The sequence below is a fragment of the Euleptes europaea genome, chromosome 8, assembly GCF_029931775.1.
Source record: "Euleptes europaea isolate rEulEur1 chromosome 8, rEulEur1.hap1, whole genome shotgun sequence".
Classification (NCBI taxonomy): Eukaryota; Metazoa; Chordata; class Lepidosauria; order Squamata; family Sphaerodactylidae; genus Euleptes; species Euleptes europaea.
This window is the reverse complement of record NC_079319.1, coordinates 10,098,208-10,111,125: the sequence shown is the minus strand read 5'-3', so window position 1 is coordinate 10,111,125 and position 12,918 is coordinate 10,098,208. Positions and strand designations below refer to the sequence as shown.

The 12,918-nt window shown below is 46.7% G+C and overlaps 1 protein-coding gene across 1 annotated transcript in view; it reads left to right on the top strand.

Moving 5' to 3' along the window:
* The first annotated feature begins 245 nt into the window (after positions 1–245).
* CCN4 (cellular communication network factor 4) overlaps positions 246–12,918 on the top strand; it is a 28,197-nt gene continuing 15,524 nt past the window's right edge. The window contains exon 1 of the mRNA XM_056853982.1: positions 246–375. Coding sequence (XP_056709960.1) covers positions 328–375 — 48 coding nt within the window. The 5' untranslated portion in view covers positions 246–327. The remainder of the gene's footprint in view (positions 376–12,918) is intronic.

Genomic DNA, 12,918 nt, shown 5'->3' with positions numbered 1-12,918 from the left:
TTTAAGAATCTTCTGGCTGAAGGCAATACAGCAAAAAGCAGGAGGTGGGGACAAAACATTTATTTTTTTTTAAAAAAAAGACTCGAAAGCAGGAAAAGTTACTCCCGAGGAAAAATGCAGGGCTCGTCCTTAATCCTGACGTCAGATCTGTCTTTAATAAAACCTCCCCAGAGCCAAAAGGAAAAAGTCAGATCTGTGTCAACTTGGCGGCTTGTATAGGACTCTTCTGCCTTCTTTTCCCCCAAGCGGTGTATTTGTTCCAAGGGAGTTATTTTTATATCAAAAATCTGGGTTCAATCCTCATGTATTTCATCCTGGCTTCCAGTGATGAGGTGGCTTCTGCCCTGGATTCTAGCAACAAACGGCATTTTGCAGGTGAGTATCATTTTATTCCCCCCCCCCTCCACTTTCTCCCCTTGGTTGGGTTTTGCAACCTGGCTGGAAGAAATGCAAATTACCAACGTGGCGAAGAAAGATGATAACCGAGATCCCAATGCAGGAGTAAGATGGGAGAAGTGGGGAAAGGAAAAGGAGTGGGGTGAACGGGGAGTATGTGAAATGTCCAATCTGGGGGAAACCGAAGACCCCAGGAGCGCCTCTGAAATGGAAGTTATGCCACCTTTTTGACCCAGAGGGAACACGTTCAGATTTGAAAAGGGAAATGAATTTGGACTAAGGGACTGAGCTCGCTGGCAGCTGAACTGGAGTAAATCTCAGGGGCTGGTATGTTTCTGTAAGTCTCCTGCTGATCTTCAGATGTAGGTGTAACTTTGAGGAGTGCTCAGGGTGTGACTTTGAGGAGTGTGTGCATGAAATTATATTTGCTAGGGAACGGGATGGACACAGCCGCAACAAAACAGATGCAGAGTCTTAGGTGCCTGCTGCGGGAACCGGCAGTCTCGGGATACGGCCACACATGGCAGGCTATCTTAATGTGAAGGGACCACCAGGGACACTCAGCTCACAGCTTGTTCCTGTGCCATTTACATTTCCCAGAGCTGTCTGGTCTCCAGCTGCTGACAGGAACCTTGAGGTGTAAGGAGGAGGAGAGAAAGAAGAGATAGACATCAACAAACAGGAGCAGGACAACAGGAACCTAGTCAAGTCTTGGTAGGGTTGCCAACCTCCAGTTGGGACCTGGAGAATTAAACTGGATCTCTAGACCAGGGCTTCCTAAACTTTTTCTACTCGCGACCCCTTTTCATCTGCTGAACCTGGGGGGTGAGAGATTCAAAACTGATTAAAGGAAGTCTTTCTTCACACAACTCATAGTTAAATTGTGGAACTCCCTGCCCCAGGATGTGGTGATGGCTGCCAACTTGGAAGGCTTTAAGAGGTCAAAAGTTGGGGGCTACCTACTGATGGACACTTTATATCTTCAGGCATATGGGGAAAGAGACCTCCAGAGCAGACCTTGGAGACTTGATCATGTTAAGATGATGTATGGCGACCCTGTAGGGGTTTCAAGGTAGAATCATAGAATCACAGGGTTGGATGGTACCACCAGGGTCATCTAGTCCAACCCCCTGCACAATGCAGGAAATTCACAATTACCTCACCCCCAACCTCCCCACACACCAAGGGAACCCTACCCCATGGCCAGAAGATGGCCACAAAGCCTCTCCAGTATCTCTGGACAATCTGGCCTGGAGGAAAATTGCTTCCTGAACCCAAAGTGACAATCAGCATTACCCTAAGGGACAAACTAGAAGGCAAGAGACATTAAAAGGTGGTTTGCCATTGCCTGCCTCTGAGCAGCAAGCCTGGACTTCCTTGGTGGTCTCCTATCCAAATGCTGACCAGAGCCATCCCTGCTTAGCTTCTGAGATCTGACGAGATCGGGCTAGCCTGGGCTATCCAGGTCAGGGCAATCATGTCTAAAGTACAGCTATAAACTGGGGAAAGTCTTGCAGCTTCCCTTCAAGGCATCCTGACAATCGTACTGTAAGGGGAATGTAAGTCATTAGAGTTCTTAGTTCAGGGACTGTGCTGGCCCCTTGCTCCTGGAGTCGTCAAGGCAGCTTGCAGGTTGTGGGTTCCACTGGCCTGATTCCCTGCTGCTCTCTAGCACCAACACTGCAGGTGGCAAGAGGAGAAGGAGAAGATTATTGGTTGGTTATTATATGCCGACTTTCTCTGACTTCTAAGGAGAATCAAACCAGTTTAGAAGAAGAGTTGGTTTTTATATGCCGACTTACTCCACCACTTAAGGGAGACTCAAACTGGCTTACAATCACCTTCCCTTCCCCTCCCCACAACAGACACCTTGTGAGGTAGGTGAGGCTGAGAGAGCGTGAATAGCCTAAGGTCACCCAGCTGGCTTCGTGTGTAGGAGTGGGGAAACAAATCCAGTTCTACAGATCAGACTCCCCTGCTCCAAACCACTGCTCTTATCCACTACACCATGCTGGCTTACAATCTCCTTCCCTTCCTCTCCCCACAACAGACCCCTTGTGAGGTAAGAGGGGCTGAGAGAGCTCTAAGACAACTGTGATTAGCCCAAGGTCACCCAGCTGGCTTCATGTGGAGGAGTTGGGAACCCAACCTGGCTCACCAGATTAGAGTCTGCTGCTCATATGGAGGAGTGGGAAATCAAACCCGGTTTTCCAGATTAGAGTCCACCGCTCCTAATCACTACACCACGCTGGCTCTCTTTGGATCACATGCTTTGCCGCTGAACAACAGAAGTGCTATTGTCCAGGAGAGAAAGCCTCCAAGAGATGAGTGTATTTTGGAATAGCTATTTGTTTGGTAGGGATCTGGATCTGATTCTGACCATGTGGTCTTTGAAGACTTCCAGTGGTTGTTTGATTAGGTGACTCTAAGCCCAGACGACCCCGATATTGTGTGATGAAGTTAATGGGCATGCATGATGCACATTGGTGGGGAGGTGCATGACAGGGTTGCCAGGTCCCTCTTCGCCACCAGTGGAAGGCTGGTGCCATAGAGTCCAATTGCCAAAGTGGCCATTTTCTCCAGGGTAACTGATATCTATCGGCTGGAGATTGGTTGTAATAGCAGGAGATCTCCAGCTAGTTCCTGGAGGTTGGCAAACTTAGCGCATGAGCACCAGTCACCTACTCGACAACAACTGAGGTCCGCCAGCAAATTTCTCGTGGTGTTTCCATCAGTTTGCCAGCTGTGGTTGCTTTCAGCAAGGGCTTGATGCTTTACATACTGTGATGGCCACCAAGTTGCAGGAACAGGAGAGTGGCCATGGGGTGGTGGAACAGTGTACTCGGCATGCAGAAGGTCCCAGGTTCAATCTCCTGTAGCATCTCCAATGGAAAGCATCAGCTAGTAGGTAGGGTTCCCAACTACAGCTTAGGGAATTTCTGGAGACTCACAGCACACTATGTACCTCCGTGTTCAGTCCAGCCCACCTGTTGAGATCTTCTTCTCCAGCTCTCCGAGGCCCTACCTCCAGAGGTGAGGCAGGTGGCCTCTGTCCTCCTTGAACTTGCCTAACACATGAACACATGAAGCTGCCTTCTACTGAATCAGACCCTTGGTCCATCAAAGTCAGTACTGTCTGCTCAGAACTGGAGCGGCTCTCCAGGGTCTCAGGCAGAGGTCTTTCACATCACCTACTTGCCTAGTCCCTTTAACTGGAGATACCAGGGATTGAACCTGGGACCTTCTGAAAGCCAAGCAGATGCTCTTCCACTGAGCCACAGCCTCTTCCTAACCTTAAGAACCAGGCAAAAACACTTCAGTTTCTACCCAGGCTTTTAATTGGGAGGTTCCATGTTTGTTAGCTTTTTATATAGCTGTTTACCCTGACCTGGATGGCCCAGGCTAGCCCAATCTCATCAGATCTCAGAGGCTAAGCAGGGCTGGCCCCAGTTAGTACTCGGATGGAATTCCACCATGGAAGTTCAGGGTTGCTCTGCAGAGTCAGGCAATGGCAAATAACCTCTATTCATCTCTTGCCTTGAAAACCCTATGGAGTTGCCATAAACAAGCTGTAACTTGATGGCACTTTCCACCATTATATCTGCTTCTAGTCAGAGGGATGTTTTGTGACTATCATTTTAGGCTGCTTAATGTCGGGTTTGGGGGCTGGTTTAGTTGACCCATTCTAGATAATATGAGATCCAAAGAAAGGCCACGCTGGATCAAACCAAGGCCCATCAAGTCCAGCAGCCTGTTCACACAGTGGCCAACAAGGAAGGAAGGAAGGAAGGAAGGAAGGAAGGAAGGAAGGAAGGAAGGAAGGAAGGAAGGAAGGAAGGAAGGAAGGAAGGAAGGAAGGAAGGAAGGAGGGAGGGAGGGAAGGAAGACAGACAGACAGACAGACAGACAGACAGACAGACAGACTAATCATATCACGATTCAGCACTTGAATAAAAGGGCCAGCACTGCCTGTATGCCAACAATGAAACCATACCACCTGCTCCTATAATTATAGGATTCTTAACTTCAGAGTTCAAAAGCATTCCCGTCAGATGGACACGAGTTCTTATTTTCTTTTAAAAACCAACAACCTGAAACCTCCCCACTGTGATTTTTCTCTATTCTGCATCATTTCCATGATACTGGAGATGGAATATCAATTATGTATTTTTGGAGGCATCCATATGTTCTTGGGCTACTCCCAAACACATACCCTCAGGAAAAAAAATGATTGCTATTCCATCCTGTCTGTCCTGGTCCTGTCACAGAAGAGTGTTCAAACCTTAGGACAATTGCTGGTGCCAGCGTGGTGTAGTGGCTAAGAGCGGCATACTCTAATCTGGAGAACTGGGTTTGATCCCCCACTCCTCCACATAAAGCCAGCTAGGTGACCTTGGGCCAGTCACAGTTCTCTCTGAACTCTCTCAGTCCCACCTACCTCACATGGTGTCTGGTGTGTGTGGGGGGTGGGGGGTGGGGGAGGGAAGGCGATTGTTTGGATCATGTCATGTGGTTTGTGGGTCATATGTGTGTGGTTCTGTTCTCTGCCACAGACTCACTCATTGACCTTGGGATTAGTCTCCATTTCAATATTCCCCATCTGCAAAATAGCCAAATATTTTCTTGGCCATATTACAACATGCTTGAAGTTTCTTGGCCATATTATAATATATGTAACATTGCCGACTCTGGTGTGGGAAATTTCTGGAGTTTTTAAGGCGGTTCCAAGAGAGGGCAGATTTTGGAAATGGGAGGGTGCTCAGCAGGGATGTGATGCCATAGAGTTAGGGATGCCGGCCTCCAGGTGGGACTTGGGGATCCCCTGGAATTACAGCTCATCTCCAGACTACAGAGATCAGTTCTCCTGGAGGAAATGGATGCTTTGGAGGGTGGACTCTGTGGCATTGTACCCCACTGAGGTCTCTGTCCTCCCCAGGCTCCACTCCCAAATCTCCAGGAGTTCTCCGACCCAGAGCTGGCAACCCTACCCCCATCCCCCAATGGTGGCCAGGGGTGACCGGGCAACCCTAGCATCTACCAGGCCATCCATCCATCCATCCATCCATCCATCCATCCATCCATCCATCATCTATCATCTATCTCTATTTGTCTGTCTGTCTGTCCGTTCATCTGTCTGTCGACCTGTGCTGCTGATTTGTTCTTTAAAAACAACCTGTACACAAAGAAATCTTCTTTGCTATTTGCATACAACCCTTTCCTGCCTCAGTGATCTCCATGTTGTTGTTGCTTACCGCAAAACTTACCTCGGGGCAGTGAACCCAAAGCCTTTCCACTTACTACCTACGAAAATTTTGCAACTGAAGGGAGGCTTTACAGTTGAAAATAAAAACCTGGTCCCCCAATCATAAGAGGCTGTGTGGGTCCCCTCAGTTGACAGGGGAAAAACCCCTGTCATACATAGGAGGGTGCATTCAAATACACCCAAGCTGGAAATATACCCGGAAACTACTGATATGGTATTTTTCTGGTAGATTCGGCATCCCAAATATATTTGGGAATTTTTTGAGAGACTGAAAAAAACAGTCCCTAAAATCCTGGAAATATTCGGGATTTACTGGGAAGATTGGGAGCCTGCATTGGCAGGCTCCTGGGGACTTTCCCCCCTTTTATCTCCCCCCTTTTATCTCCCCCCTTTTATCTCCCCCTCCCCTTTGTATTTGCATCTTGGGAGAGAGGGTTCTATGGGTTTGCAGGGCTGCTTGTGTCAATTTCAAGTGTGTTTGTCAGTTTCAAGAGGGTTTTCCCCCCCTCTTCTTTGCCAGCATTGCTTAGTGTCCTCTTCATGGTTTTTAGTCTTGCTTAGTGCTTGGATTTGCTCTGCTGTGATCCTCTGGTGTTATGACAATCCCTGTTGAGCTTGTGCTGCCATGGTGGCCCCGGGGTTCTGCTGGCCTTCTGCATATTGAACTTGGTTCTGGCAGGCAAAAGCGCCCCCCTCACCTTGAGTTTCCACTGGGGAGATTCTCTGGTTTGATTTTGGATCTGTTGGGCTTGGCACATTGGCTTGCGGTTCTACTGGGCTTACCGGGTTCTGAAATGGTTCTGTTGGGTTTGTTGGTTCTTCCATGGGAGATGTTTGACCAGTGATCGATGCTTGCAGGCACGGCTTTTGCCCTGGAAGTAGCTTGCAGGTCCCCCCCCCACTCCATAGGAAATAATGGAGGATGGCTGGAGTCACCCTGTCCAGGGGACCATAGAATCGGGCCCTTTGGTTCAATCTACTTGAAATTTGGGGGTTATTTAAAGGACAGGCATCAGCAACTCCACAGCAATGTTTTTTTAAAGATGTTTTATTTATTTTATATTATTAAGGGTACAGAAGGTAAAAAATGGGAAGGGTAAACAGGGTATCCATCAAAAGATAAAGAAGAACATAAACACTTCCTCTTGAAAAATTAATCAAGCAGACTACCTTTCAAGTTAGCTATTATCCATTGAAAAATATGAGTACATTCAAAGAATAAACATCTTATATTTCTTATATCTATCCAAACAATTTTCTACTCTACACGGAGAAGCTACCTTATGATTGTATAATGTTTAATTTTTAATGTTATTTCAATTAACCTTCAGCGTCAACATATCTATACTCCACAGCAATGTTGGTGCCTGTATTTTTAAAACAACCCCCAGCCACCCAGAAAGTTCCCTCAAAGAAGTCAATAATATCAATTGAAACTAATATTTACAACACAAAAGACTAAATTTCTACATTTGTGCAATTGGGTTCTCTTTATACAAAGTTTGGGATAGGTTGAAGGTCAGCATATTTCTAATCATGTGTTTTTAATACATAAGTACAAGAACATAAAAATGGCCATGCTGGATCAGACCAAGGCCCATCAAGTTCAGCAGTCTGTTCACACAGTGGCCAACCAGGTGCCTCTAGGAAGCCCACAAGCAAGACGACTGCAGCACCATTATACTGCCTGTGTTCCACAGCACCTAACATAATAGGCATGCTCCTCTGATCCTGGAGAGAATAGGTATGCATCATGACTAGTATCCATTTTTACTAGGGGGAACAGTGAAACCTCATAATTATCAATTCACAAGAGATTTTCTGTTACAGAAAGACTTGGTGTATTTTGGGCATCTGGACAGAATTTAAATTGGAAAAAGTACACTATACTTACACACAGGGTTCTACCACTGAGCCACAGTCCCTCCCATTGTTGAAGATATCCAGTTATGGTATGAGGAAACTGATAATGGTGTGCAAACTTTACACCACCTCCTACCTGATCCTTTCAACTGGAGATGCTGGGGATTGAACCTGGGACCTTTGGCATGCCAAGCAAATGTTCTACCACTGAGCCATGGTCCCTTGCATTGTTGAAGATGTCCAGTTACTGAAAACGGTGTGCAAATTTTACACGAGGGAGAATGCAAATTACTATGTATGGGTGTGAAAGCTGGACAATGAAGAAAGCTGGTAGGAAGAAAGTTTATTCCTTTGAAATGTGGTGTTGGAGGAGAGGGTTACGGATTCCGTGGACTGCCAAAAAAACAAATCAGGGGGTTATAGATCAAATCAAGCCTGAACTGACCCTAGAAGCTAAAATGACTAAACTGAGGCTATCGTATTTTGGTCATGTCATGAGATGACAAGAGTCACTGGAAAAGACAGTCATGCTAGGACAAGTTGAGGGCAGCAGGAAAAGAGGAAGACCCAACAAGAGATGGATGGACTCAATAAAGGAAGCCACAGCCTTCAATTTGCAAGATCTGAGCAAGGCTGTCAAAGACAGGACATTTTGGAGGACTTTCATTCATAGGTAGGGTTGCCAGCTCCGGGTTGGAAATACCTGGAGATTTGGGGGCGGAGCTTGAGGAGGGCAGGGTTTGGAGAAGGGTGGGATTTCAATGCCATAGAGTCCAATGGCCAAAGCGGCCATTTTCTGTGGGGGAACTGATCTCTATCACCTGGAGATCAGTTATAATAGCAGGAGATCTCCAGCCACCACCGGGAGGTTGGCAACCCTATTCATAGGGTCGGCATGAGTTGGAAGTGACTTGATGGCACTTTACACACACACATCAGAATCGTAGCCTGCCATTTTCTTAATCATAAATCCATGAAAATGGTACCCTTGGGGTTATTAAAGCAAAACTAACAGATTCTGCACATTCCCCCCTTTCTGTTTCTGTCTTTCTGGCCATGATTTGTGTCTCTAGGGAAGGAAGGCATCGTCACCTCAACGCTGCCCCCTTCTGTTTAAAACAGTATATTATCAACAAATGGAAATTCTGCAAAACCAAGTGTTTGCCTGTGTATCAGAAGTCACATTTTGAAATGGATAAACCTCAGTATCGATCCTCTTATTTCTCTTTTCATTAAAGCAAACATAGTTTTAAAAATAGCAAATGGGGTGTGATGGTGATTAGATTGTCAGGCAAGGACATGAGATAGCTCAGTTCAAACTCCATGCCGCCCCAAAACGCACTGGCAAACCTGGGCCCAGTCACTGTTTTTTAGCCTAATTTACCTCAGAGAAAGAGGGTTTTTTTTTTTTTTAAAAAAAGAACTAAATAAATAATCTACTTGCATGACAGTTGTGAGGATAAAATGGAGGACAGTGATAGTTGCCAACTCTGGGTTGGGAAATACCTGGAGTTTTGGGGAGGACAGGGACCTCAGCGGGGTATAATGCCATAGAGTCCACCCTCCAAAGCAGCCATTTTCTCCGGGGGAACTGATCTCTGTCTGGTTTTGTGACGCTGATGTTGAGGGATGCTGAAAACTTCCCAGTGGATACATTCAATAGGGGGTCATCTTGTGTCTGACAGCTGCCATCACCCATGTCCAATCTGTTCACCTGCCATTCTCAAGCAGCTGTTGAATAGATTTGCAGCTGAAAACCAGAGTCAACCTGTGCAGAAATTGTAAGGGTTTGCCATCTTTTGCAAACCATTTCAAGGATCTCCCAATCCAATTTCCGGTGATGAAAATGTTTGCCATCAAACATTCGGCTTCACTTTGTGTCATGGCTCCACAGCATTTCTCCTAGTTTATTATGTTTGGAACAATGTGCCATTCCGCACGCTAACTTTTGAGAAGTCTTGCTTCAAGATGTCCAGATCTAGCCAATTGTTACATCAGTTTCTTGAACAGAATGTAGAGTCCAGAGCTGGATCCAAAAGCCATACCTTTGAACTCTTTTCTATAATACCCCATCCTGAGCAAAGGCTACATGGTTGCTGTGCTTCTAATGATGGATAATCTTTGCTTAGCTCTCCTGCTTTATGTCTTTTGCAAGGTGAAGAAAAGGACAATTCTAAAAAAAATTAAATAAAAATGAATGGCATTTGATTCCAAGGTCTACATCCTTGTTGATACAGCTGTAGGTACAAAACGTAAGCTGAAAGGAGATCTAAAAAAAGGGGGGAGAGCGATGCTTAACACTTCTGTTTTTCATTTACTTACCGCAGAGAAATTCACTGTGAGTGCAAGCTGACTAAACTGGTTTCTATGGGAGAGATTTAAGTATACTTTTAATCCTCCAGTTGAAAGCAATTAGAAAGTGGATGATAATTAGGGTTGTCAACCTCCAGGTACTGGCTGGAAGCTCCTGCTCTACTGACTGATCTCCAGCCAATAGAGATCAGTTCACCTGGAGAAAATGGCCACTTTGGCAACTGGACTCTATGGCATTGAAGTCCCCTCCCCTCCCCAAACCCCGCCCTCCTCAAGCTCCGCCCCAAAACCTCCCACTGGTGGCAAAGAGGGACGTGGCAACTCTAATGACAATGTGTTCCCATGCTCTTGAAATGGGGCAGAGTGGGGAAACAAACCTGGTTCACCAGATTAGTGTCTGCCGCTCATGTGGAGGAGTGGGGAATCAAACCCAGTTCTCCAGTTTGGAGCCCACTGGTCTTAACCCCTACACCACGCTGGAGGGACATTATTGGATCAAACTGACAGTGAAGAAAGCTGATAGGAAGAAAATAGATTCCTTTGATATGTGGTGTTGGAGGAGAGTGTTACGGATACTGTGGACTGCCAAAAAAACAAATCAGTGGGTTATAGATCAAATCAAGCCTGAACTGACCCTAGAAGCTAAAATGACTAAACTGAGGCTATCGTATTTTGGTCACGTCATGAGTGACAAGAGTCACTGGAAAAGACAGTCATGCTAGGAAAAGTTGAGGGCAGCAGGAAAAGAGGAAGACCCAACAAGAGATGGATTGACTCAATAAAGGAAGCCACAGCCTTCAATTTGCAAGATCTGAGCAAGGCTGTCAAAGATAGGACATTTTGGAGGACTTTCATTCATAGGGTAGCCATGAGTCGGAAGCGACTTGACGGCACTTAACACACACACACACAAGGGTATGATTCTGTATATGGCGGCTTCATAGGTTTATGTATATATTCAGGTGGGTAGCCGTGCTAGCCTGTAGCAGCAGAACAAAATTCAAGTCCAAACGACCCACAAAATGTTCCATAATAGAAGCTTTATTGAATCAAAGCTCTCTGATAAAGTGAGTTTTGACTTGTGGGAGCTTATACCCTGGAGCATTTCTTACGCTGTATGCTATGAAGGACAAGTTAAAATTTACAGAATATACTAACATATGTCCACGATACATTTAACAAGCTGGAAATCTGCAAGGAGCAGGGAAAATTTGGAAATCCCATCCCCAAATCTCCCCCTAGGGTTGGCAGGTCCCTGTTCACCACTGGCGGGAGGTTTTGGGGGCAGAGCCTGAAAAGGGCGAGGTTTGGGGGAGGGGAGGGACTTCAATGCCATAGAGTCCAATTGCCAAAGCGGCCATTTTCTCCAGGTGAACTGATCTCTATCGGCTGGAGATCAGCTGTAATAGCAGGAGATCTCCAGCTACTACCTGGAGGTTGGCAAACCTATATTGCATTGTTCATTGAACGTCCTCAGTGAGAGCTAGCATGGTGTAGTGGTTAAGAGCAGTGGACTCTAATCTGGAGTACTGGGTTTGATTCTCTGCTTCTCTACACAAAGCCTGCTGGGTGATCTTGGTCTATTCACAGTTCTCTCTGAACTCTCCCAGCCCCACCTCTCTCACAAGGTGTCAGTTGTGGGGAGAGGAAGGGGAGTCGATTGTAAGTCACTTTCAGTGCATTCCTGAGCAGTGCCGGCGGCCAGGACAAAAGGCCTTTGGAGGCTGGCAAAGGCCTGCGCTGGCGCAAGGGCCTACAGCGCCGGCGTCCAGGCAGCATACACCGGTGTTTGTGTCCCCAGTGCCGGCGTGCAGGGCTGGACACCGGCAAAGGCCGTGGCGACATCCTGGGAGGCGTTCCTGGGGTGTCCCAGAAGCGTTCCTGGGGTGTCACTGCGCTGGCCGGGGGGTGGTGCCGCCATCAGGCGGCCTCCTAAGCCGTTACTGCTTGGGAACGCTTCCTTTTTTTGTGTATGCGAGATATGCCACCTTTTAGGTGGCGTATCTCCCGTGCAACCCTATGCGGGTTGCATGGATTTTTGGCGCTGCAAGTAGGTTTTGGCCGGGCCGAAACCTCCTTTAGAGGCAGCGCCGCTGCGTTGCCTCCAAACAGCGACTCAGGCACTCCGCTCAGGAATGCACCGTTTGAGACTTCTTAAAGGAAGAGAAAACATAGTATAAAAACCAACTCTTCTTCTTCCGTACTGTGCTTGGCTTGCTGGAATCTCATTCCAATCAGCTCTAAGCAACCCCAAATAGGGTCTCTCTCTTGCTCTTCTGTGAATTCGTTTTGTTTAAACAAACGGAGTGTGTGTGGGGGGTGGGGTGGGGAGACGAACGCTGTGACTCTTATGGGAACATGTGCAAGAATGTTGAGGCGGTCGGGTGGGTGCCAATCCAAGCATTATGTTGGCCAGGAGAAGAAGATTTGTGGTCCTCCGTTCCTCTTTTTAATTAGATATATGTGGGAATCTGGACCTCTAAGACTCGGTTACAGGTTCACCGCAAGCATCTTTATTACACGATGCGACTGGAAACCAACCTCGCCTCTCAAATTAAAAATAACAATCCCTGGAGGGCAATCTATAAATGGCACCGTTTCTCATTCATTGTTACGAAACGTTGCATTGTGCCAAGGGAAGACATGGCTGCTCTAGAGCGGGGGCTCCGATAGTCCACTGATATTCCTGGAACGACGAATATTGGACCTCCCGGCAGTCGTAGGGACTGGAAGAAATTCATTTACAAAACTTCTTATTCACTGTTCCTAAACCCAGCAGATGAGAGGGAAGGCTGCATGGTTTAGCCTGATCCCATCAGATCTCGGAAGCTAAGCAGGGTTGGTACTTGCAAGGGAGATACAAAAAGAAGGCCAAGGCCAACGGTGCAAAATAAAGTAAAATATATATTTTATAACTCAGTTGAAACCCTCAAAATTCCCTACACACTTCACCAAGAGGCTCCTTCAGGGGAATCTGTTAGTCTTGCAGAAATTCTCCAAAAAGTGATCAGTAGGTAGGATTGCCAACCTCCAGGTACTAGCTGGAGATCTCCCACTATTACAACTGATCTCCAGCCAATAGA